This window comes from Bos indicus x Bos taurus, chromosome 19 (assembly GCF_003369695.1).
Source record: "Bos indicus x Bos taurus breed Angus x Brahman F1 hybrid chromosome 19, Bos_hybrid_MaternalHap_v2.0, whole genome shotgun sequence".
NCBI lineage: Eukaryota > Metazoa > Chordata > Mammalia > Artiodactyla > Bovidae > Bos > Bos indicus x Bos taurus.
The window spans coordinates 57,473,535-57,496,439 of record NC_040094.1 but is presented as its reverse complement, the minus strand read 5'-3'; the positions used below and the strand labels follow the sequence as shown (position 1 = coordinate 57,496,439).

Here is a 22,905-nt window from a genome sequence, read left to right as displayed (position 1 = left end):
ATTTCCCTGTTACTCCAGGTGCTTCTTGACTTTCTACTTTTGCATTCCAGTACCCTATAATGAAAAGGACACCTTTTTGGGGTGTTAGTTCTAAAAGGTCTTATAGGTCTTCATAGAACCATTCAACTTCAGCTTCTTCAGCGTTACAGGTTGGGGCATAGACTTGGATTACTGTGATATTGAATGGTTTGCCTTGGAAACAAACAGAGATCATTCTGTCATTTTTGAGATTGCATCCAAGTACTGCATTTCGGACTCTTTTGTTGACCATGATGGCTACTCCATTTCTTCTGAGGGATTCCTGCCCGCAGTAGTAGATATAATGGTCATCTGAGTTAAATTCACCCATTCCAGTCCATTTCAGTTTGCTGATTCCTAGAATGTCGACATTCACTCTTGCCATCTCTTGTTTGACCACTTCCAATTTGCCTTGATTCATGGACCTGACATTCCAGGTTCCTATGCAATATTGCTCTTTACAGCATCAGACCTTGCTTCTATCACCAGTCACATCCACAGCTGGGTATTGTTTTTGCTTTGGCTCCATCCCTTCATTCTTTCTGGAGTTATTTCTCCACTGATCTCCAGTAGCATATTGGGCACCTACTGACCTGGGGAGTTTCTCTCTCAGTATCCTATCATTTTGCCTTTTCATACTGTTCATGGGGTTCTCAAGGCAAGAATACTGAAATGGTTTGCCATTCCCTTCTCCAGTGGACCACATTCTGTCAGATCTCTCCACCATGACCCGCCCATCTTGGGTGGCCCCACAGGCATGGCTTAGTTTCATTGAGTTAGATAAGGCTGTGGTCCTAGTGTGATTAGATTGACTAGTTTTCTGTGAGTATAGTTTCAGTGTGTTTGCCCTCTGATGCCCTCTTGCAACACCTACCGTCTTACTTGGGTTTCTCTTACCTTGGGCGTGGGTATCTCTTCACGGCTGCTCCAGCAAAGTGCACCCATTGCTCCTTACCTCAGATGAGGGGTATCTCCTCACCGCCGCCCCTTCCTGACCTTCAATGTGGGATAGCTCCTCTAGGCCCTCCTGCACCCGAGCAGCCACAGCTCCTTGGACATGGGGTTGGTCCTCCCGGCCGCCACCCTTGGCCTGATAAATGCATATTTTTCCAATGCCAGTTTTTAGAATAAGGAGTTGAAACCCTTGATATAGCCCATCTATCCATTTTTCAACTCTCTCCCTCTTTTTTTTTTTTTTTGCCACACCTTGGCTTCCAAGATTTTAGCTCCTGGACCAGGGATTGAACCCTGCTGGGCAGTGAAAGCACTGAATCCTGACCATTGAACCTCCAAGGAAGGTCCTAACTTTTTAAGGATGAACAGCTTGTACCTGGATTTTGAATTGACCCAGTTAGAAACTTTCCCTTTTAATAGAGGTATTTACTGATTCGCAATTACCCTAAGTGTGTTTGCTTCTGTGTTTATGCTACTTACGTTTTGCTTAACTGTTGCCATGTAGGAAGTACATCTCTCTAGTGATCTGAAAAGCACAATCTTATTTTACTAGTGATAATTTTTCACGTAAAATCAATGCATGCTCAATGCAAAAACTTCAAACAATTCAGGATATAAAACCTCAAAGTGTGCCCCCCCCCCCCGCCCCCAACTCCCGCCATGCTTCATAAATGCCTGGGACTGAGATAATGTTAGTTTTTCACTCGTTTCTCACTGTAAGTCTTCCGACACCTTCCCTCAAATGCTAGGGACCCCTCCATTAATTTTTGGTCTTGCCACAAGGGATCTTAGTTCCCCAACCCGGATCCAACCCATGTCGCCTGCAGTGGAAATGCAGGGTCTTAACCATGGACAACCAGGGAAATCACAGGGACTCCTTTCCCATTGTCACAAAAGTTTCACAGGCCTTTCATTGATTCTTCCCTTCCCGGTTCTAACCACACTCCAAAAGATTCCGTTTTCACTTTTCTGCATCCCTAGATCTTCAACTGGATGGCTGGGTGCCAATGCAATGATTCACAGCGGTGGGGAGGGAGCATGTGGTCCTTGTTTTGTGCATGAAAGGCCTTCTGTGGAGCTTGACTGCTGAACGTCACGGATCATGACTGAAGCCGCCCTAAGTGGAACACGCCTTGCCCCCCGGTTTCATTTTACCTTCAGCCCAGCCCCTGCCCTATAAATTAGGGGTGACGTGCCCCAAGGTCTATTCAGCTTATGTCCTTTAAGACATTACTTCCTTGAGGGTTATCAGCCACTGTTGATCTCCTCCAAGACATCTGCAATCTCTGGCAGAAATGTCACAAAATTGTTGAAATGTGTGTCTTTTCCTCAGTAGGTTTTTTCCAACAGGATTTAAGCCACATCAAGTCGGATGCCTTTGCTTAGATTGCTTTCTTACTGAAGCTTCCCAGATTATCTCATTTCATTCTTATTACAATCCTGATGTTTGTAAATGAGGAAAGGAAAAGTCTGGAGATGGCAGATTAATCTAGAACCAGCAATTAAATGGTCAAGGGCAGGTGTAAGCAGTAGGCATACAAGCTCCTCTGACTTCAAGGACAACAGAACTTTCCCCACCATCTCATCTTACTTTAAACTGCCTGTATTTCCTGGCAGTGCTCAGGCATCCTGCAAGGAATTCTGCTATAATAAAAAATAAATCCTGCTATAATAATTGTTTAGTCACTAAGTCATGGTTTTTCCAGTAGTCATGGACGGATGTGAGACTTGGACCATAAAGAAGGCTGAGCGCCGAAGAAAGGATGCTTTTGAACTGTGATGCTGGAGGACTCTTGAGAGTCCCTTGGACTGCAAGGAGATCCAACCAGTCCATCCTAAAGGATATCAGTCCAGAATATTTATCAGGAGGATTGATGCTGAAGCTCCAATACTTTGGCCACCTGATGCAAAGAGCCGACTCATGGAAAAGACCCTGATGCTGGGAAAGACTGAAGGCAAGTGAAGTGGAGAAGCTGGTGGTAGAGGATGAGATGGTTAGATAGCATCATTGATTCAATGAATATGAATTTGAGCAAACTCCTGGAGATAGTGAAAGACAGGGAAACTGGATGTGCTGCAGTCCGTGAGGTTGCAGACGGTCGGACAGGACTGAGCTCCTGCACAACCACCACCGCAGCCTTGGGCCTCAGTAACTTGCTTCCTACACATCCTCACCATTAGCCGACCACATACACCTGTGGGCACACCTTTCCAGTCCAACAAAAGCTCTGCTCCCAGTGAGGTCACCCGAGTTTTAATTATCTCAACCACAAAGGAGCAGACACACACAGCACCATGTAATTATTTTTAATGTCCAGAGTTTATAATTCCAGGGCCAGAGCTGTCTCCTGGACTCGAGCTTATAAGGTCTCAATTGGCCTGTGAGGCCAGTAGGGGTACTTCTTCTTGTCTAATTTGGTTTCTGGGAAGACTTCATTCAAGTCCTCAATGGTCATCTGATCAAATGGAATTATGTTCCTCATCTTCTCCAGCTGAAAAAAGAGGGGAAATGTGTCAAAATAAAAAGGGTTGCAGAGATACAAAAAAAGAATCCGAGACAGGTGACTGCTGCTAGGTGAAGGACACATGGCTGTGAAAGGAGAGAAAACAGATTACAAGCAAAGGCCAAGGTTCATCCTTACCTCTTTCTCATATTCCTGAATCCTGGTCTTTGACTGAGTCAAAAACTCAGCACAACTTTTCACCTTTAAGAGAAGGGAGAAATTCTGTTTTGAAACCAACCTGTACCTTCCCAACCCTGAGCCTCCCAAGGTATGAGGAGTCCCGGACCGCCCCCCACCCCCGCCCCGCCGCCCCACTGCTTTCCCACACTCTGTGGAGAGGAGGTGGGCTCCTCTGACTACTTGGGGGATTCTGCTTTAGGGGGCAAACTGCAGCTCTCCCCAACACCCACAAAGAAGCCCGTTCAGGAGAACCAGCTTAAGGCAGCAGGCCCAGGGTTCTTCAGTGAGTTATTCGCCTAGGCAACCTACAAACGCCTGCATCACCCGGGCCAGCCGAATGGCCAGGACAAGCCACTGACCACCCAGTCAGACTTCTCCTTGGTGGAGCCACCTGGGTTCCAACACTGGGCTTTTAGTACTTTCAAGCAAAGGGGTATTTGACTACTCACTACCGTGTATAATTTTCCTGCCCAGTTTCAGCTCCTTGATTGTTTTTAACGGTCATGTTGAGGTATAACTGCCATACAATAAAACGCACATATTTAAAGACTACTACTTGATAGGGGTTGATATACGCATCCACCTGCGGAACCGTCACCACAGTGAAGACCGTTTCATATTTATCACCCCCTCCACCCCAACCCCAGGCAACCACTGATGTGCTGGTCACCAGAGGTTTACCCGAGTTTGTTTATCGTTTTCCAGCAGTGGAGTCATGCAGTGTGTCCTCCTTTGCTGGATTCTTTCACTCACATAATTATCCTAAGGCTCATCTGTATCACTGCATTCGTTAACAGTTCATCCCTTTTTAGCGATCCTTTAAATTCCCTCCACCTTAACCTTACTAGTAAGAAACAGAACTGTCAGGAATTAAGAGAATTTTAGAATAAGTAAGGGCCTCAACTACTTACATCTTCTTTTTCTTCAGCATCCACCTGGGCAGTATATTTATCCTCTGGTATAGGAACCTTCAGGGCATTAAACTACAAACACAGGAATAACGAACTGTTGTTAATATCACCAGGAGTCCCCCCCAAAAGGACTCAAAAGCTGCTAATTGTAATAGATCATATAAAAACACATTCTCCATTCCAGGCGGTAAGAGCAGGCATCTGGGGCATTCTATTGGAAAGAGTATTAGACTGGCAATGGGAGCTCAAGGTTCCACTGCCTCATCACTAGCTGGAGACCTTGGACAATTCTCTCATTACAATGAGCTTCAGTTTCTTCACTTGATAAAGAGAGGCAGACTGATGACCTCAAAGAACCCTGCGGTTCCAAAGTAATTCTGATTTCTCTTTTTTTAATTTTATTTATTTTGGCTGTGCCACACAGCACGTAGGATCTTAGTTCCCTGACCACGGATGGTTACCTGTGCCCCTTGCAGTGGAAAAGCGGAGTCCAAACCACTGGACCACCAGGGAAGTCCCCTGATTTCTCTGTGAAAAGAAACCCTAGTGGACAGGTAGCGGAAGTCATATTTGTGTAACAGAGATGGATGAGACCTTCTCCCTAGACGACGGCTTAGTGTCTTGGCCCTGGCACTGAGCGCTGTTCCTAGCAGAGTGGGCCCTCAATAACTATCTGCTGAATGAACAAGCAAATCGTGGATAATCAAATTTAACATCAGAATATAGGTGGGCGAGGGCTTCCCTGGTGGTTCAGTAATAAAGAGTCCACCTGGTGATGCAGGGGACACAGGTTCGATCCCTGATCTAGGAAGATCCCACAAGCGGTGGAACAACTAAACCCGGGCACCACAACTATCGAGCCTGTGCTCTAGAGCCAGGGAGCCACAGCTACTGAGCATACGTGCTGCAGGTACTGAAGCCCTCACACCCCAGAGCTAGGGAAGCCGCCACAGTAAGAAGCCTGCGCGCCATAACTAAGAGAGCGAACCCCTGCTCACCGCAACCAGAGAAAAGCCCACGCAGCAACAGAGACCCAGCACAGTCAAAAACTAAGTTATAAAAAGAAGAAGAAAGATAGGTGATCGAGAGACCACAGCTACAAGGGACAATAAAAAAGCAGAGGAAAACAGTAAAAGAGTAGGAGAAAATGTCAGCTTGATTTAAAAGGAGACAGGTGGGGAGTGCAGAGGAAGCCAGGCAGAAACACCCAACTCAACAGTCCTCTGGCTCTCGGATTAAGACTCTGTTATACCGTTTTCTTAGGTAAGAAACCTGCTGAATGAGGAGACCCTGAGTTCTCCGCACCTACTTACCATTTTAAATCTGTCATCACAAGACCTTTGGCTGCACCCATCTCTCCTGAGCCTCCCTTGGGATCTGGGTGTTACCACCACTCCTCTTTCCTCACTGTCATCCCGTGTAACTGTCCACGGTCCTGCTCCCCCACCCACAGCCATGTTAACAAGACCAGAGCTTTAGCTGCCTGAAGGCTCACCTTCTTCTCAAAGTCATCCACCAAGCCAGCCTTTGCCACGTTGGCCTTGTAGTAAGCCCAGTCGATGGCAGGTGGCTTCTCAGGCAGAGTAGCCAACCTGCTCACACAGAAAAGCAAAAGTTAGGACTGTTCCACGAGCAAGAGGAAATTCACACAGCAATTTCCCTATTCTTCATTCCTATGGCCTGGAGCTATCGCCACACTCTTCCCTAGGAGGGAGATCATAGGAATGCAAAAAAATAATAATAATAATTCACTAGTGTTTAGAAAATGCATGAATTTCTTTCTGCCAGAAGAACATCAGAATTCATATATTTTGTTTCCACATGAAATCACAAGTCCAGAGGCTCCCTCTCAGCAAGGTACTGACCTGGAGGTTAGGGTCTCATTCCAGGACTTCAAGGAGTTAGCCACGGCCTTCTGGTTCCGAGGGATGATCTCCCCAAAAGCTACCCAGTCAATGGTTTTTAGAGCAAGTTTCCGTCCAGCCATCTTGAGATCTTGGAAAATACAACAGGTCAGATCAAAACAGGGCTCTTGGAGAGAATCCTATAAAGGGCATCGCAGAAGTATTCAAGTTTTAAGAAATAGATCAGCATCATATGAGTGGGTATATCTGTCAACTAAAGGAATTAGGATGACAGTATCAGAAGAGGACACTTTAGTTTTTAAAATTCAAGATGTACAACCTGGCATATATTCTAGATGGTATACCCTCTCTTCCCCATCTCCTAATTTATCCTTAAAAGTCCAGTTATTAAAAAAAAGAAAAAATCCAGTTATCCAGTGTTTGCACTCCATGTACCTTTGGAAACATTGCTAAAGCAATATTCATGCATTACATAAAAGTTAGTAATTTAAAAACACTTCCACTCAGCCTACATTTTACTCACTGATTCTCCAGTGCACAGAACCTGACACATATTCACATTTCAACAAGGCTTAGTTAAATAGAGCAGACGCTGGAACGAAATTTCCTCACCTGAAAAATGGGGATAATAAGCCCTCTTAGCCAAAAAAAGGCTGTTAAAAATATCAAATATAACTGTGCACACCAATTTGCACTACAAACTTAAGGGGCTCTCTACCCACACCTTATTCATGCCTGGTGATCCCCTGCAGTGTTAGTACATACCCTGAGTATACTGGCAATACTCAGAAAAAAAAAATGTTTTCAATACATACGTGAATGTGAGAGAACATGGAAAGTGATCACAACCGTTAAAGATCTTTAAAAACTATGGGGTGGATCACAAAGGAGATGTGGGCCTTAAAAGAAAGAAGACACATGTCCAACATCTGCCTCTTCCTTTCACTCTCAAGACAGCTTATGTTCCCTGGAATGAAGGTGAGGGGCGGGTGACCTTAAATACACCAGATAGAGTAAGTGCCCTTGCTGAGAGTTTTCCAAGCTCGGAAGCTTCGTAAATGGGTTTGTTGTCTTTTATTTACTGCTGAATCCCCAGCGCCTAGAACAGATCCTGAACACAGCAGGTGCTCAGTGAATATTTACTGAATCGGAAAATGAACCCTGCACTAGAGAAGCTCTGAAAGCTCCACACGCTCGAAAGCTGGAACCTTCAGAAGGGAAGCGCACAGCCCTCCAGCCTGCTGGCGTCACCAAGCAGGCTAAAACTACGTCCCGGCAACGTTTCCTCAGCCTCCAAACCGGACTCCTGAAGCCGCCAGGCTGGAGTCAGGCTGGACGAGAGAAAGGTTACTGGAAGCCCTAAAAGTCAAGAGGCCACAAACTGGCCTCTGCGGCCTCGCGCTAGAGGGAGAGGACAGGAAGAGGGCGCGAAAGAGCAGCCGCGCGAAGCAGAGGAGAGACAAGGGTCGAGCCGAGGTATGCATGAGCAGAGCAGAGAAACCCACTATGTTCAGGTACGTGAGAGGCCCCCAAGCCCACTCACCTTCACCGACCCCGGGCGGCCCGCAGTCCACAGCAGCAGAGAACGGAAGTGGGTCACCGGAAGCTCTCCCCTCAGCCAACCCCAAACCCAAGGGGGCGGGCCTTGTCTTGCGGTTCAGCGAATAGAGGTGAGGGCTGATTCAGGAAGTTCCGCCTCCGGGGGCGGGCGTAGCGCCTCCACAGCCCGGGGACGCGGACGCTGGTTGGGGGTGCTCCCGTCCCTCTCCCGCGGCCCCACCCCCGCCGATGGGCCGGCCCGGCTCTCCCTGCCGAGAGATGGGCCGGCCCGGCGGCGCGCGGGCAGCAAGCGGCGGCGGCGGCGGCGGCCCAAGATGGCGGAGCTGCAGCTCGACCCGGCCATGGCGGGGCTGGGAGGGGGCGGCGGGAGCGGGCTGGGCGATGGAGGCGGCCCGGGCCGCGGGCCCCCCAGCCCTCGCCCCGCTGGCCCCACGCCCCGCGGGCACGGCCGCCCGCCCCCCGCCGCCGCCGCGCAGCCGCTGGAGCCGGGTCCCGGGCCGCCGGAGCGGACAGGGGGCGGTGGCGCGGCCCGCTGGGTCCGGCTGAACGTGGGCGGCACCTACTTCGTGACCACCAGGCAGACCCTAGGCCGGGAGCCCAAGTCTTTTCTCTGCCGCCTCTGCTGCCAGGAGGACCCGGAGCTGGACTCGGACAAGGTGCGCCCCGCCCTCGGGCGCGCCCCCGGCCTTCGGACCCCCTCGTTCCTCCCAGGCTGGTCCCCGGATTTCCTGCGACGCTCTTCTCTCCGGAGGGCGCCTGGGGCCGGGACCCCCTCCTCCTCGTCTTTCCCAGCCAGCCAGCCCTGGGGGCTTTTCTGCCCCAGCCCCAGACGTACGCAGACTTTCTCTCTGACCGCACCCTTCGTTCTCAGCGGCTGCTTCCCCGCGCTGTGCCTACCTTCACCCGCGAGCGTCCGCTCCACACCCCTTCTCCCCTTCCTCTCTGCACCTCATCCCAGCCCCTCAGGTCTGCCTGAGTTTCCCCCTGACTTCCTCGTTTCCCTGGTTCCTCGTCAAGACCCTCATTGCCTATGGCAGACGCATCCAGAATTGGGTCAGGGCGAGCTAAGGCATCCAGGTAGCTAGCTTTCTGAGACTTCCGCTCGGACCCCTCTGCCAAGTTGGGTGAAAGCTTGGGTGTGATGATGGCTTCGACAGTTGCAGGAAGCGCTTGTCATGATCCCACACTTCTTTCCTGCGGTCCTGGGCTCGTATCTGGTAACTGTCACTGTTTTAGGTCCCGGTTTGAGCTCAGATACATTCCTAGAAAAGAGGTTGTCCTTTGCCAATGCAAACCTAAGCTGAAGGATTAAGACCAGGGAAAATGAAACCCAAAGAGTACTGTTGGGCAAGATGCATGGCTGCTAACCAAAGAGTTGAGAGGTGACAAGACGCTTAACCCATTTTCAGTTTGAGCTGTTTGGTTTTTTTTTAACTTTACACGTTCATCTTTTAGTTTCTGATTTAAAAGCATTGACTGTTGCCTGCATCGCCTGTATCCCATGTAGCACTTAACTGTTCCCTTGCAACAGAGTAAGGGTTAAGTAAACATTGGTTAGTTTCATTTATTCATCTGCTACCTCTCCTGTAATCTCAGATTGAAGGCACACTGTCCTGCCCTAACTTAAGGAGTTTTCCAAAACCTTGCTTATTATAAAGGAACGATTTTATCTGTCCTGAATCTTCTTTGTTGCAGTAGAAGCCAGTTTCTTCTTGTTCCCTTTACTGTAAAGATGAGTAGGATTAAAATTGCTCAGAGCCAAGTCCCGGCCATGCCAAGCTTCCTCTGGGCACAGATCTGGAGTGTGTGAGTTACAACTGCCAACGCAGACTCCCACTGCCGTTGGCCCTCAGCTCAGGAGCACTGCCAAATAAACAGAGGTTTTCTTAGAATTAGGAATGTGATTCAGGGACAATAGAGAAGTCAGAATGTCTGTCTCAAGCAGAAATTTAGATCACGCAGCTATGGCATTTTCTTCCTCTGTTTCTTTATAACAAATATCCCACAGGAAGAATGTTGGTAATTGTATCTACGCTTGATCTTACCCAAAAGGCTGAGAAGAGACTGGTAATCGTGTCTGAGTCAAAATTTTAGAAGTTCAAGTCAATGCCTAGATAATGAATATGACTATACATCTGCAACACCCTCCCAGAAATGATCTTGAAGTACAAGACCCCTAAAGCTAGGCTTCTTGCCAGTAGTTAGTGATAAACACCTAATAGAACTTGCCCTCTCACGTGTGAATTGTGACAGACTGGTGGAGACCCTGCCCTAACTTAGCATGAAAGCTCCACGGTGATCCCTTGTGTTTGGTCGGCAGGACGAGACGGGGGCCTACCTGATTGACAGGGACCCCACCTACTTTGGTCCGATCCTAAACTACCTCCGCCACGGGAAGCTCATCATCACAAAGGAGTTGGCAGAAGAAGGTAAGGACGCTGTTTGTGCTGGGCATCTTCAAAATTCAGGTCAAGTCTTTAAAGCTGTTTCATAGATTGGAATGTATTTTTCACAGGTTTTTTTTCTGGTGGCGGGAGGGCTATGCTGTGTGACATGTGGGCTCTTGGTTCCCTGACTAGGGATTGAACCTGTGCCCTCTGCATTGGGAGTGTGGAGTCTTAGCCACTGGACCACCAGGGAAGTCCTGAGATTTGAATTTTGAGATTTTTAGCAGGCTCAGGTGCACAGGAAGCAAAGCTTTTTAAATATAAGCAGGGAGCCTCCAGTCACCTCCTCTAGTCTGAGAGGGTCTTGGAGGAGCCCCGTTGTTCTCATCCTCCTTTGGGAAGAGACACAGCTCAGCTTTGGAGGTAGAGTTTTTTCTGGACCTGCAAAATTATCAAGACCTCTTTTTACATTGACTTATTACTAGCAGTGAATATCCACAGCCTGAAACAGCAAATCTCTGACATTTAGGTATTTATTCTTTCAATTTTAGTTTGAACTTGCAGCAGTAAAAAAAAAAAGAAGAAGAAGAAATAATAATGAAGGCTTGGCCTCATTTCTTTAAGACTGGTCTCATGCTTCCTTGTAGATTTTTGCATCTGACCTAATTCATTCTCCAGCCCATTGTCAGGGGCATCATTAGTTGACTCATCCTTTTGGTTTGTAGGGCACTTGAACTATAAGTGGGTCTAGACGTCTTTCTAAAAGGCTATCTTCGTCTCACTGAGACATTCAGTTAAGATGGGAGCCTGTCCCTTGATGCAGGGCACCCTAACCTGGGAGCATTCTCTCCGCATAAGAAAGCTGAAATGGCCGTGCTTGCTAATGAAACGGCTGAAGAACACTGCTGTTACAACCAGTCAAAAGAGGAATCGGTCTCCCTTTTTATTTTTAATGCCCCCCCCCTTTTTTTTCTTAACATTTCAAATGCATACAAAGTAACTGGAATGGTACCATCCACAGCAATTACCAGCTCATGGGTAGTCTTTGTTTCTTCAAAAGAAGAATCTTAAGCACCTTTTCTAATGCCTTAAAAAAATGATTTTGAAGGGCAAGAATAGTACAAAGAACTCCCTTTATCCAGATTCACCAAAATCAACAGTTTGGGTTATATTTGCATTATCATTCATTCATCTCTCTCCTCCTCCTCCCCGCTCCTTCCTCTCCCCTTTCCACAGTTTTATTTCTGAACTTCTTGAGTCTAGATTACAGACTTGACCCCTTAGTGCTTCCTGGTCTATTTCTCAAGAGCAAGGACATTCTCTCACGTAACCACCATATAGTTATCAAATTCAGGACATTTAATATTGATAAACACTTTAACTATAGCTAACATTCTAATTTGGTCAATTGTTTCAACAAAAGTCTTTATAGCAACTTTTTTTCCTGGACCAGGATCACACATCCCCTTTAGTTGTCCTGTCCCAGGTCTTTGATTTTGTTAAGCATGGGATTCTTTTTTTTTTTTGTGGACATGCCACACAGCTTGCAGTATCTTAGTTCCCTGACCAGAGATTGAACCTGGGCCCTCGGCCATGAAAGCACCGAATCCTAATGACTGGACTTCCAGGGAAGTCCTGTGCATGGGATTCTTTCATTGACTGCTTTTTACACTGTTCAGATAATCATCTTGTTAAATTTGGTCCACATAATTTTTTCTTTTTAAAAAATTTTATTTATTTTAAATTAAAGGATAATTGCTTTACTGGTCCACATAAATTTACACTTAAACAGAGAGACATTGGTCACTTTTAGGACAGACTGGGTAGAAATTGCAAGCTCAGGAGTTGTCCAGCGGGACTAGCTCCAGGAACTGAGTGACATATGGTTAAGGCGTCCTGCAGCTGATGGGCAGGAGCAGGAAGAGCCAGGGAAGGTGGCAGGTGGGAAACCGCAGGGGCGAAACAGTAAACGGAGCAGCCTTTCGCCTGCCTCACTGATGTTGGGGAAAAGGTCACAGACACCCAGCAAACGGCAAAGGAGCGTTCCCGAGGCTGCAGGAGGGAGACTAGACTTGCAGTGAAAGATGCAGTTCTTAGCAAGCACGTGTTCTCCAGCCTCTTTCTGCTGTTTTCTGGGGACTTCACACACCTCTGACCACAGGTTGGTCTTCCTTCTAGGCGTGCTGGAGGAAGCGGAGTTTTACAACATTGCATCTCTTGTGCGACTGGTTAAGGAAAGAATACGGGACAACGAGAACAGAACTTCACAGGTAATGGGTTTTGAGCTCTTAAGGGGAAAATGTCCCATGTGTCAGTCTTTGTCCCCATGTCTGGGGTGATCAGAAACGGACAGTGTAACGTTTGAGAGCCCTGCGTCTCCCCTGTGAGCCGGAGGTCTCCGTGTGGCATACGGTCCATCTGCCAGACAGGCAGCACATATTCCGCCAGACTTGTTCAGAACAGGGAAACAGAGGCGAAATCACAAAGAGAACGAAACAGGCCCGTGTCCCCTTAGAAGAACGGGAAATAGTGGCTGCTCGCCATCTGGCAGTGGGAGGAGTCGCCGTACTTGAGGTTCAAAGCCTGTTCTCTCCAGCAGAGCGTCTGCCTCCCTCCGTGTCCACGTGGGGGCTGAGCGGGGCCTCGCTTCTACCTGTTTACCTGGGGGCTTCTCTGTGAGGACCAGCCTTCAGCCTGTGACCGTGTCAACAGCCAGCTGCTGACACACACTGGCATGGCATAGACTTCGCACATGGCTTGTGAATCACGCTTCTAAGAAAGTAATATCAAGCTTCTCTTTCTTTTAGGAAGTCTGGATTTTCTTAGTAGATTTGGTGACAAAAATCCAACCGAATTTGCTGTGTAGTTAGAGCAGGGAAGGCAGTGGGGCACACTCAGCTCGTCTCATGGCACATCACCCGTCGTCAGTCTCAAGCAAGTAGCCACGATAACTTCTCTTAGGCCCTGGGGACCCCGACTGATAGGAGGGCCATGCCCTCAAGAAGCTTAAAGTCTAGCAGGAAAAACAGGCCGGTATTTTAAGAGGGTTTAACTGCACTAATGGGACAGAGTCCGACTCCAGCATGACTTGTTTCCTGTCCCATCCGATACTGGTAATGGTTGCTTTCTTGAGATCTATCGCAATACAGAATTTCAAAAGTAGAAACTTGTTCCTTGCATGTTCTGTGTTAGACTTCATGAATCAAATTTCTTTCTGGCTCTGAATGGAATTATCTGGATGAACACCTGACCCCTATGATAATGAAGTCTGTTCTCCGTTTTATCTCCAGCACTTTGCAAAGGTGGAAAGGAGGCCTAATCATTTAGTTCTTCTCCATCTGGCCAGTGGCTGAAAGGCTTTTTTTTTTTTTTTTTGGTGCTGAAACCTGGGATGAAAGGCTCCTTTTTAATGTTCAGAGATGAACTCACAGTTGGTTTGCAGGTTACCATGTGAAGTATGATCTAGCGTCACCAATTTTTTTTGCCGTCTCCTGGTGTATTTACGTGGCTTCCTTCACTCTGACAGATATGTGATAGCTTAGACGTTCTGCGAATCTCATCCATCCTGTTTTTCACATTAAACAAAAAACAAACCTTTGATGCTTAATATAAGTTTTAATGATACCATCAAGTATAAAATTTGAAACCATTCAAATCGTGGCACCTGAACACTCTCAGTTCTTCGCCGTCAGTGAATTCCTTGAGAGTGCTGTGAGGTTTTTATTTGATGACAGTAATTAAGTTAGTTTTTTCGGTTTTGAGGCTAATGGATTTATACCTAGCTGGAAGCTTTTTTATTCTAGGAATGTCAAGCCCCTTTTGATGTTAACTGATCTTTCCACCTGTCCCCTTTATTTAGTGGGACTCTGGGTGGGCAGTGGGTTTGATGTCGTTCAAAGACGTCCCCTTTTACATTTGTCCCACATCACCTTAAGCCTGCGTGTGGATTTCCGTGGCTGTCTCCTCAAGCTCGGTATCTCCTTCACCTTGTCTTTGTTGAAAGAAGACGCGCCTGGCAGGCAGTCGGGTAAAGCCCGGGATGTAGAGGGCCTCCCCAACTTTTTCTCAGTGGCCTCGCTTCTCTTCAGTGGCTGCCACCATCCTGTTACTCTGCTATCCCCGGAAGCGTTTTTTGTTGTGAGGTGGATCTTGGTGCATTTGAGAGTGATGATGGTTTACTTGGGAAGAGGAGAGTAAAGAAGAGGCGTTACGGTTATCTCAGATAACTGGGACTTGGACAGCGCAGCCACTGTCGGGTCTTCGTGATGCTCTGCATCTTACAGTGTGAAACGCCTGGTCGTTCCTGCACTGCGCAGCTGCTCCTGCTGCTGCTAAGTCGAATCAGTCATGTCCGACTCTGTGCGACCCCACTGCGCAGCTGGGGTGATTGAAACTGTCACAGGATTTGTCCTGTATTTTATATGGAAGGAATTTTCTTTTTTTTCATCTTAGCACCTTATTGAATGGAACCTCGTTCAGAAGGACAAAGTATACAAGAAAGACTGTAGTGTTGTCAGGCAGATGTGGGCTCATATCCCAGCTCTACCTCCAGTCCACTTAGTCATCACACTGCTTGGGCAAGATATTGTGCCCTGAACACCAGTGTCCTCCGTCTAGAAAGAATCCAATGCCTGCCTTCCAGGACTGCAGAAAAGACTAGAAGAGAAGGGTACAGCACTTGGGGCCTGTAGTCCACGGTACTTAGTAGCTACTTTTGTTCATCGACTATTTCCCAAATTGTTCTGATTTTCCAGACAGCTGAAGCCAACTCATCATTTTTAAAAATGGGCTAAGTTTTCATCATTCTTAAGAAAATGGTCCAGATTGTCTTAAAATCTGATAGAAGGTAACTGACCCTCGCTCTATGACCGGGCGCCGTTGTTCTGAACCTGGGCTGCTGTTTGGTTCTCTCACCCTCTCAGATGGGCAGTAAGTGTGCAGCTTTGGACCCAACCCCGATGGTCCCTAACTGCTAAATACCGAGTCCTGTGCGCCTGGAATTGTCCTGTGAACAGGAACACATCTGGCGAGCCTGCTTCCCTGCAGCCACCTTAGCCGTCTCACAACCGGCTTCTCATTCCCTGTGGGCCAGGTCACAAGTGTTGACACAGGTCAAGCATGGGGGCCTTCGTGCTGCGGCTCTGGGGTATCCGTCCCAGTTGCTCAGCCTTTTGGCTTCCTGATCTAGCTTATGTTTTAGAGAGTTGAGTCTGGCCAGCACACGACCTTTCTCATCTTTGACACCCTCCAGGTGATCAACAGTTCGGTTCTGTCCTGACACCGACCACCCAGAGTCAGTGTCAGACTCCCGGGGCATGGATGCTAGTTGGGATCTGGGTTCCCACAATGCCTTCTTCATGTTCAGTAATTCACTAGAATAATTGGTGCAACTCGGGAAATGCTATACTTACTATAGTTTATTATGAAGGATATAAATGAACAGCCAGATGCAGAGATTCATGGGGTGAAGGCCTAAAGGGTCCTCTGTCCCCGTGTAGTCCCCAGCATCCATTACTCCCCACCAAGCACATGGATGTGTTTGCCAACTTGGAAGCTCCCGGAACCCCATCATTTAGGGGTTCTTCAGGATGGTTCATTTGGTAGGAAAGGCTGTCTGTATCATTGGCCTTTGGTGATTGAACTCAATCTCTGGTCTCTCCTCTCTCCTCCATGGTCAGGGAGTGGGGCCACAAGTTCTAACCCTCTAACCCGCTGGGTCTTTCTGGTGACCAGCTGATTAGCATACAAAAGACCCTGCTGCAGCTCAGGAGTTGACGTAGTTTTTCAGAGGTCTGTGCCAGGAACCACCAACAAGGCCAAGTATGTGTTTTTATTATACGCTTGTCTGTCACAGGAACGTTACCATGTAGCACTGAAACAGTTTCAGGTGGCTTCAGCCGGGGTAGGACAGCCTGAACATTGGTACGCTGGAGAGCCCCTGTTAGTGTAGTGCTTCCATACAAGGTATCCTTCTCAGCGTGTGTATCAGCTATACAGACTGAAGAAGAAAATGCGACCTTTTTGTCCTGAGTAATTTTACTCTTTTCTCCTTTGGGAAATAGATGAAGTCATAAGTTTATCAGTATGGTCGCTCACATAATTCATACTTCTGAAGTTCAAGATTATTTTGTTTTATTCATGTTCTTGGACCCTATATTTTCTTTCTTTCTTTCCTTGGATAAGTTTTTATTGAGAAACTACAGAGTGGCTTGAAAGGGGGTAGTGGGTGGCTGCCAAGAAAAAAATTCCAAGCACACTCCTTTCCAGTCTTTATTCTTCTGAAGAGCTTCACCAAGGCAGCTGCAAACTGTTGTGTCCTTGAAACTGTTGCTCAGAGCCTGTGTGTGGTTGTCGCAGGGCCCCGTGAAGCACGTGTACCGAGTCCTGCAATGCCAAGAGGAGGAGCTCACGCAGATGGTATCCACTATGTCCGATGGTTGGAAATTCGAACAGGTAATGTTTCTTGGGGCTTCCCTGGTGGCTCAGTAGTGAAGAATCCACCTGCCAATGCAGGAGACATAGATCCCTGGGTTGGGAAGATCCCCTGGAGAAGAGAATGGCAACCCACTCCAGTATTCTTGCCTGGAGAATCCCATGGACAGAGGAGCCTGGTGTGTGACGGTCCATGGGGTTGCAAAAGAGTTGGACACGACTTAGCAACTAAACAACGTTTCATAAGGTGTATCTCAGCCTAGGAGCCCACACTCTGTCACCATCTGTAGCCAGTTAACTCACCCTAGGAATTGGGTAGGGCTAGGGGAAAAGAGCCCTTCTGTGTGGACTCTGCATGGTAGGATGTGATGAGCTGGGTGAGACTGAGAATGGTGTCCTGTCTCCAGGCTTCATATCAGAACTTCCGCGTGATTCTGCCCAGAGGGAGCCAGCCAGCTTCTTTAGGCTTGAAAGTGCCTCTTTGGGTTTTTTCCCCTTCAGGGATTCCTTTCAAAAGTGCTTTGTTCACACATCCTAGAATAAGTAGCTGAAGAAGACCAGGGTTTAACAGTGACCCTCCCTGTTCACGCGGCGTGGTGAGCAGGCATGGCATGAAGGGCTCAGACGAGCTGGAGCCTGGCAAGGTCCTTCCCCGTCAGCCTGTGGGTTTCTGTCCTTTAGCTTTGTGCTCACCACCACAGCATCGAAACAAAGCATCTGAGAACCAGGATTTTACGGTTTTCTTCCATTAGATGGCAGAGTTGTTCATCTATTGTCTTCAAAACACACGGGAGGCTGAGCATGACTCGAACGATGGTATTATAAATTCAATGAATCATGCTTGTTTCTACATAGAGTTTAAGAGGTCAGCTGAACTGTAACCATATAGTTACCTTAAAGGACAGTTACTGGGTTAACAGTATTACATTGTAGACCAAACACGGGCTTCTCTGTCTTCAGCACCAATACTGGGTGGCTCCTCACAGCTGTCTTCCATGGCGGAACCAATTCTGTGTGCGCCTCATTCTTGTTCAGCTGTGGGTTGCAAAATGTCATACTTCCCCTTCAGAAGTATTTTTTCCGTGGTATAAAATTTTAAAGACAAAGTTGTTTGTTTGTTTTTTTAAGAATTAGTGGTTTTTTTGTTTGGTCGGTTGGCTGTGCTGCATGGCTTAGTTCCCAGCCAGGGATGGAAGCCAGGCCACAGCAGGAAACCCTTGTCGTGATGCTCTGGTGAATAACTGGGATCCATGTATCCCCTGGGGCCTTGATAGTCCCAGCAAATTCTTTGTCCTTTGAGAAGCAAAACAAAACTCAGTCAGGAAGAGGGTTTGATTCGTGTGGCAAATATTTTAAGATCCCTGTTTGTATGTTGACCGTGTTCTTTTCTGATCAGCTAATCAGCATCGGATCCTCCTATAACTATGGGAATGAGGATCAGGCAGAGTTCCTCTGTGTTGTCTCCAGAGAACTAAATAATTCTACCAACGGCATTGTCATCGAGCCGAGCGAGAAGGCGAAGGTGAGCCGCCCTGCCCGGCGTTTGTCCCTGACTGTGCTCCCAGCCCTGCTCTGCCCCACCTGAACTGCTGCTCTCTGCTTCTTCCCTTCCTTCTCAAGCCAGCTTTGCATTTCCCCTTCATTTTGGCCCTTTGACTAATGTCATTTAAACCAGGATTTTTGAAGCAGTGACATAGGCTTTTAGTTTAGGACACATGAACTAAAGTAGGGTAGTCTTTTCCCAGGCTCTGCAAATCAGTGAAAAAGAAAAACTAATGGCCACTGATTCCTGTAAGGTGAGAATTCTGAAACTCAGAGTTGAAAGTATTTTGCCTTTATAGTTTGAAATTGTTCTATCTTTCTCAAGAGAAAAGGTGTTGGGTTAACTCTGTGACACCCCCCGCACCCCAACTCCCTGAGGTTACTGGGAGCTTGTGGCACACTGTTCTGTCCTTCCTCCACTATGCCCCTCACACACACACCCACAGTGCTTCTCCGTCATCAGTGTGTGGTGAGCCCGGCCTGTGTCCTGCTCTGGGGAGGTTGTCCTCCTCCATGTGAGGTGATCCTTCACCGTGTGTGGTGGTCCTCCTCCGCGTGAGGTGGTCCTCCTCCGCCTGCGGTGGTCCTCCTCCGCCTGCGGTGATCCTCCACCACCTGCGGTGATCCTCCAACTGCGGTGATCCTCCGCCTACGGTGAGCCGGAAGTGTCTTTCCGCTCAGGGGAGGTGGTCCTCCTCCATGTGTGGTGGGCTGGCTTGTGTCCTTCTGCTCAGGGGAGGTGGTCCTCCTCCCTGTGCGGTGGTCCTCCTCCCTGTGCGGTGGGCCTCCTCCCTGTGCGGTGGGCCTCCTCCGCGTGAGGTGGTCCTCCTCCCTGTGCGGTGATCCTCCTCCAAGTGTAGTGAGCTGGCCTGTGTCCCTCCGCTCAGGGGAGGTGATCCTCCTCTGCATGAGGTGGTCCTCCTCCCTGTGCGGTGATCCTTCTCCCTGTGGTGATCCTCCACCAAGTGTAGTGAGTTGGCATGTGTCCCTCCGCTCAGGGGAGGTGGTCCTCCTCCGCCTGCGGTGGTCCTCCTCCGCCTGCGGTGGTCCTCCGCCACGTGTGGTGAGCTGGATGTGTCCTTTTGCTCAGGGGAGGTGGCCCTGCAGCACATAAGCCCTGCCCCAGCAGTGCTTCAGGGGTGCTGCCTCGCTTCCCAGGGTAACAGGTCATCCTGCTGCTGCTCCACCGGGCCCACTGAGAAGTGACTCTGGTCTCTTTGTCCTCCCTCAGTGGGCTGGGAAGCCACCCCACCTAAGAGCAGTGCATGCCCAGAGTCCAAGCCTGTCTCCCCCGTCTTGCCCTTCCAGATTCTTCAGGAGAGAGGGTCTCGGATGTAAACTCCCGAGTCCTCAGTGACGAGCGTGCCCAGCCGAGCACGTCTGTGAAATTCAGTCTCGCTCCTGTACAGTAACCGAGCTACTGCCAAGCCAAGCCACGCCTGGCCCCCAGTGGAGGAGAGTTCTGGTCAAAACCAAAGGAGCCACACCCCCATCCACAGGAACCCGAAGACAGATGCCGCTTTCAGCTGCACAGTACCTTCTCAGAAACCTGCTTTTCTTTTCTTAGCCGGTGTTGTAACAAACCTCTCCAAGAGCACTGGGCTGGGTTCCCAGGTGGAGCTTGTCTCAGGATGGGGCGGGGAGGAGGAAGCCCTAGGTCCTTGCAGATGCTGTACTTCCTGGAAGCCGGAGCGCGTGCAAGAGGGTTGTCCTGAGCTGTGCCACGTTTTCACCTGAGTGTGCCCTGTTGGACACGGGCAGTCGCTTCATCACGCCACCTTTCTCTCCCACACACCCCAGACTACCGCAGCAGACGCAGAGTCTGGTTTAGGCTGTTGAATTGAGGTTTCGGTGAGGGATAGAGTCGCCAGAGCACCCCCACATTCCTATGAACAAAGCCTCTTTGAGGAGGGGAGGATGGGGGGGTCGCAGCTCTGGATTCAGGCCACCAGCTGCCCCATGTTTGGCTTGCCTCATTTCTCTCCAGCAGCTGGCACCCCGTCCCCCGGCCCCAGATAGCTCACCTTCTCCCCAAGAAGAGGTTCAAGGCAGGCGGTATCCTGCACGGAGTCAGACAGACAGACTGGGGGGCACTGTAGGTAGCTGGTGTAACTGCTTCTGTAGCCTTTGCCTGCCCTCTGTTGGCCCGTCTTCCTTCCCTGACTTTTTAAACTGGGGCCGAGGATAAAGGGATTTTGGACCCTCTGATGCCTTGGGGTGGAGACAGCCGTTTTCTCCGAAAGTTGCCAAATGTAGTCTGTAGTATCAAAAGTGGCGTGTTTTTGTGATGTCTCTTAGAAATGCCTTGATCGAAAGTGCGATACTTGTGTCTCTTCTTGGTTTCTGGCCTTGGCAGTGGTCGTGAGCCCCTGCCATCTGCTGTGTATGTGCATTTGACGGGCGGGCCCAGGACCCCCTCATCTGACCCAGCCCTCACCGCCACTTCCTTCTGTGGGGGCTGAGGCATCGAAGATCCAGTGTTTGACTCAGGAGCCAAGCCTCAGAGCTCGTAACTGGATTGCTGTCTGAGCTTCCGAGTCTTGGTGAGCAGTCATGGAGCTCAAAGGGGCCAGAGAGCCCTGGCTTTTCCCTGGGTGACTTTCCTAGTATGGCAGGTGGTCCAGAGAAGGGGAGGTGCCTGTGGGGAGCGCTTTGTTCATAAAAGATCCCTCAAGCCCGTGGCTCCTTCTAAGCTGAGGTTCCCTTTGCCCCCCAGCTCAGCTGCTCACCGCATGGCTCTGGGGTCAGGGTTGCTTTAAAGTGACTATCGACTGTGCCAAGTGTCTTTCGAGCCTGTGACCGGCCCCTGCCCAGACAGGAACCTCATGTTGCCCTCACACGTCTGTGTGTAGAGTAGGGGAGAAGTGTGTGTCCGGGGTGCCTGCTGACACACTGTGTCTACACCCCAGTGTGAACGTGCATGTCAGCACCACGGACGTCTGGCCCGTGCCCAGGACTCTTACAGCTGTAAAATGTTAGAGGAACTGCTACCTACAATAAACAGTTACCCCTGCAGAATGGTTGCAGGTGTCCACCCTGACCTCTTTCACGGGGAAAAAGAATTGAACACGTCAAGGAAAAGCTGCCATCAACCAGAGGATGGTGGGTGAGGAGCTCTGGTCAGTGGGAGTTAGCACCATCAGACTGAAAGGAGGCAAGCCTTGGTGTCTGGGGCCGCAAGCCCAAGCAGACCTGCTTGTCTGGGGCTCATCTGAAAACCAGCCTCTGGTCCCAAGTCAGCAAGCAGGAGCGAGGAGGCTGGAGGGCAGAGGGGGCCAGGCCCTCTGGACGCGTCTTTCTCATCAAGCTTCTCATGGGTCTGCCGTGGAGTCTGCGAAGACCGGCGCGACCCTCGCTGAGCGCTCAGAGGGACCAGCAGGCCGCCTTTCCCCAGGTTCCCTCCCCCGGCCACCCAGCGACAGTCTCAGTTGTTTCAGCGCTCCAGGAATCTGAGAGGGATTGTTTCTTAAGGTTTCTGGGGAAGTATTTTACCCAAGCCCTTCGTGAACCAAGTTGGTATTTTTTTCCTGAAAGCCGGCTCCCTCAGGGAGAGCCTGGCTGACCGCTCCAGAGAGAGGCCCAGCCATTGGCTGGGGGGTCACGTGAGCAGTGCCCCACGCTCTCCTGCTGCCCAGGGCCGCCATGTGGGTGACGCTGGCCAGCAGGGCCCAGCCTCCTCTGGAGTGGCTTTGTTTATGCACAGTTCTAACTGATCTCAGGGGTGTCCGTGAGGCATAGAGGAGGAGGAGACATGCTGAGGGGAAGGGCTGAGAAGTCACCCACACCCTCCGGGATGGCCTTAGAGCCAGGCCTTAGGGACCATACCTGTCACTTGTGGGTGCCCTTTGTTGCCGTTTGTGTCTTTGAATAAAGTCTGAAATGCTGTGACCCTTCCCCCCCCCCCCCTTGTCAATAAAGACATGAAACAGACTTCTGAATCTTGAAACCTCTGGTGTGTAGTTCTCAATACTCAGAGCTCCTGGAGTCCTGTCACTCAACATTGATGATTCTCACACTGTCCTCAGGAGATGAATGTCACTGCACCCTTTTCTAGCAGAGTTTCTTACAGAGTCCTCCTTTTTCCTGCTGCTAAGACTGCCTGGGGGGCCGGGGAGGAGGGAAGGGGCTGGACCTTCTTTCTCCTGGCTTTCATTCCACTGCATCTGAAAGGACCAGAGAGTGCCAAGGGACAGAAGGTGGGACAGATGGGCTTCCTGCAGGAGAGCAGGAAGGAGATGGGGAGAAGTAGGAGATGGGCTTTAAGGGAAAAAAGTCTTCCTGGAAGAGAACAGGTGATGGGGTGCTCATTTTCTCTGCCAGGAGGATGAGGAAGAACGTGAGGTGAGAATCCAGTCACACAAGTTTAAGTGTTGATCCCTAAGTCATCGGGCAGGATGTGGGATCTTCTGAAGGAGTTAGGTCGTCCCTCCTACAGGGCGCTGACAGCTGGGGAGGAGGTATGTACAGAGAAGAGTACTGAGAAGGGCTGTGGCTGTAACAGCTCCAACAAGAGGCCACAGCAGTGGTAAATGGGAGGGAAAGGAAAAGGCCT

General features: G+C 49.4%; 2 protein-coding genes across 3 annotated transcripts; one reads left to right on the top strand and one right to left on the bottom strand.

The window, feature by feature from the left end:
* Nucleotides 1-3,263: 3,263 nt before the first annotated feature.
* ATP5PD (ATP synthase peripheral stalk subunit d) lies at nt 3,264-8,081 on the bottom strand. Of its 2 annotated transcripts, XM_027518826.1 has the most exons (7): nt 7,976-8,024; nt 6,956-7,044; nt 6,433-6,562; nt 6,063-6,159; nt 4,568-4,639; nt 3,615-3,677; nt 3,264-3,464 (listed from the first exon to the last, which is right to left on the bottom strand). In XM_027518826.1, the coding sequence occupies exons 3-7, from the start codon at nt 6,552-6,554 to the stop codon at nt 3,333-3,335; spliced, it is 486 nt and encodes a 161-aa protein (XP_027374627.1). In that variant the 5' UTR covers nt 6,555-6,562; nt 6,956-7,044; nt 7,976-8,024; the 3' UTR covers nt 3,264-3,332. The 2 variants fall into 2 exon arrangements, with proteins under 2 accessions (XP_027374627.1, XP_027374626.1); XM_027518825.1 differs by lacking the exon at nt 6,956-7,044 and having other exon boundaries at nt 7,976-8,081.
* Nucleotides 8,082-8,272: 191 nt separating this feature from the next.
* On the top strand, nt 8,273-22,299 carry KCTD2 (potassium channel tetramerization domain containing 2). Its single transcript, XM_027518824.1, has 6 exons — nt 8,273-8,648; nt 10,313-10,421; nt 12,558-12,649; nt 16,737-16,832; nt 18,208-18,333; nt 19,662-22,299. Exons 1-6 carry the CDS (start codon nt 8,307-8,309, stop codon nt 19,689-19,691), a joined length of 795 nt encoding a protein of 264 aa, XP_027374625.1. The 5' UTR covers nt 8,273-8,306; the 3' UTR covers nt 19,692-22,299.
* The last annotated feature ends 606 nt before the right edge of the window (nt 22,300-22,905 follow it).

Excerpts from the sequence above, each read along its gene's own strand:
- KCTD2 (XM_027518824.1), top strand. The coding sequence starts at position 8,307 with ATGGCGGAGCTGCAGCTCGACCCGGCCATGGCGGGGCTGGGAGGGGGC. Across the intron at positions 8,649-10,312 it reads CGGAGCTGGACTCGGACAAG|GACGAGACGGGGGCCTACCT; the intron begins GTGCGCCCCGCC and ends TTTGGTCGGCAG. Across the intron at positions 10,422-12,557 it reads AAAGGAGTTGGCAGAAGAAG|GCGTGCTGGAGGAAGCGGAG; the intron begins GTAAGGACGCTG and ends TCTTCCTTCTAG.
- ATP5PD (XM_027518825.1), bottom strand. The coding sequence starts at position 6,554 with ATGGCTGGACGGAAACTTGCTCTAAAAACCATTGACTGGGTAGCTTTT. Across the intron at positions 6,160-6,432 it reads AATGAGACCCTAACCTCCAG|GTTGGCTACTCTGCCTGAGA; the intron begins GTCAGTACCTTG and ends CTGTGTGAGCAG. Across the intron at positions 3,678-4,567 it reads ATGCTGAAGAAAAAGAAGAT|GTGAAAAGTTGTGCTGAGTT; the intron begins GTAAGTAGTTGA and ends CTTCTCTTAAAG.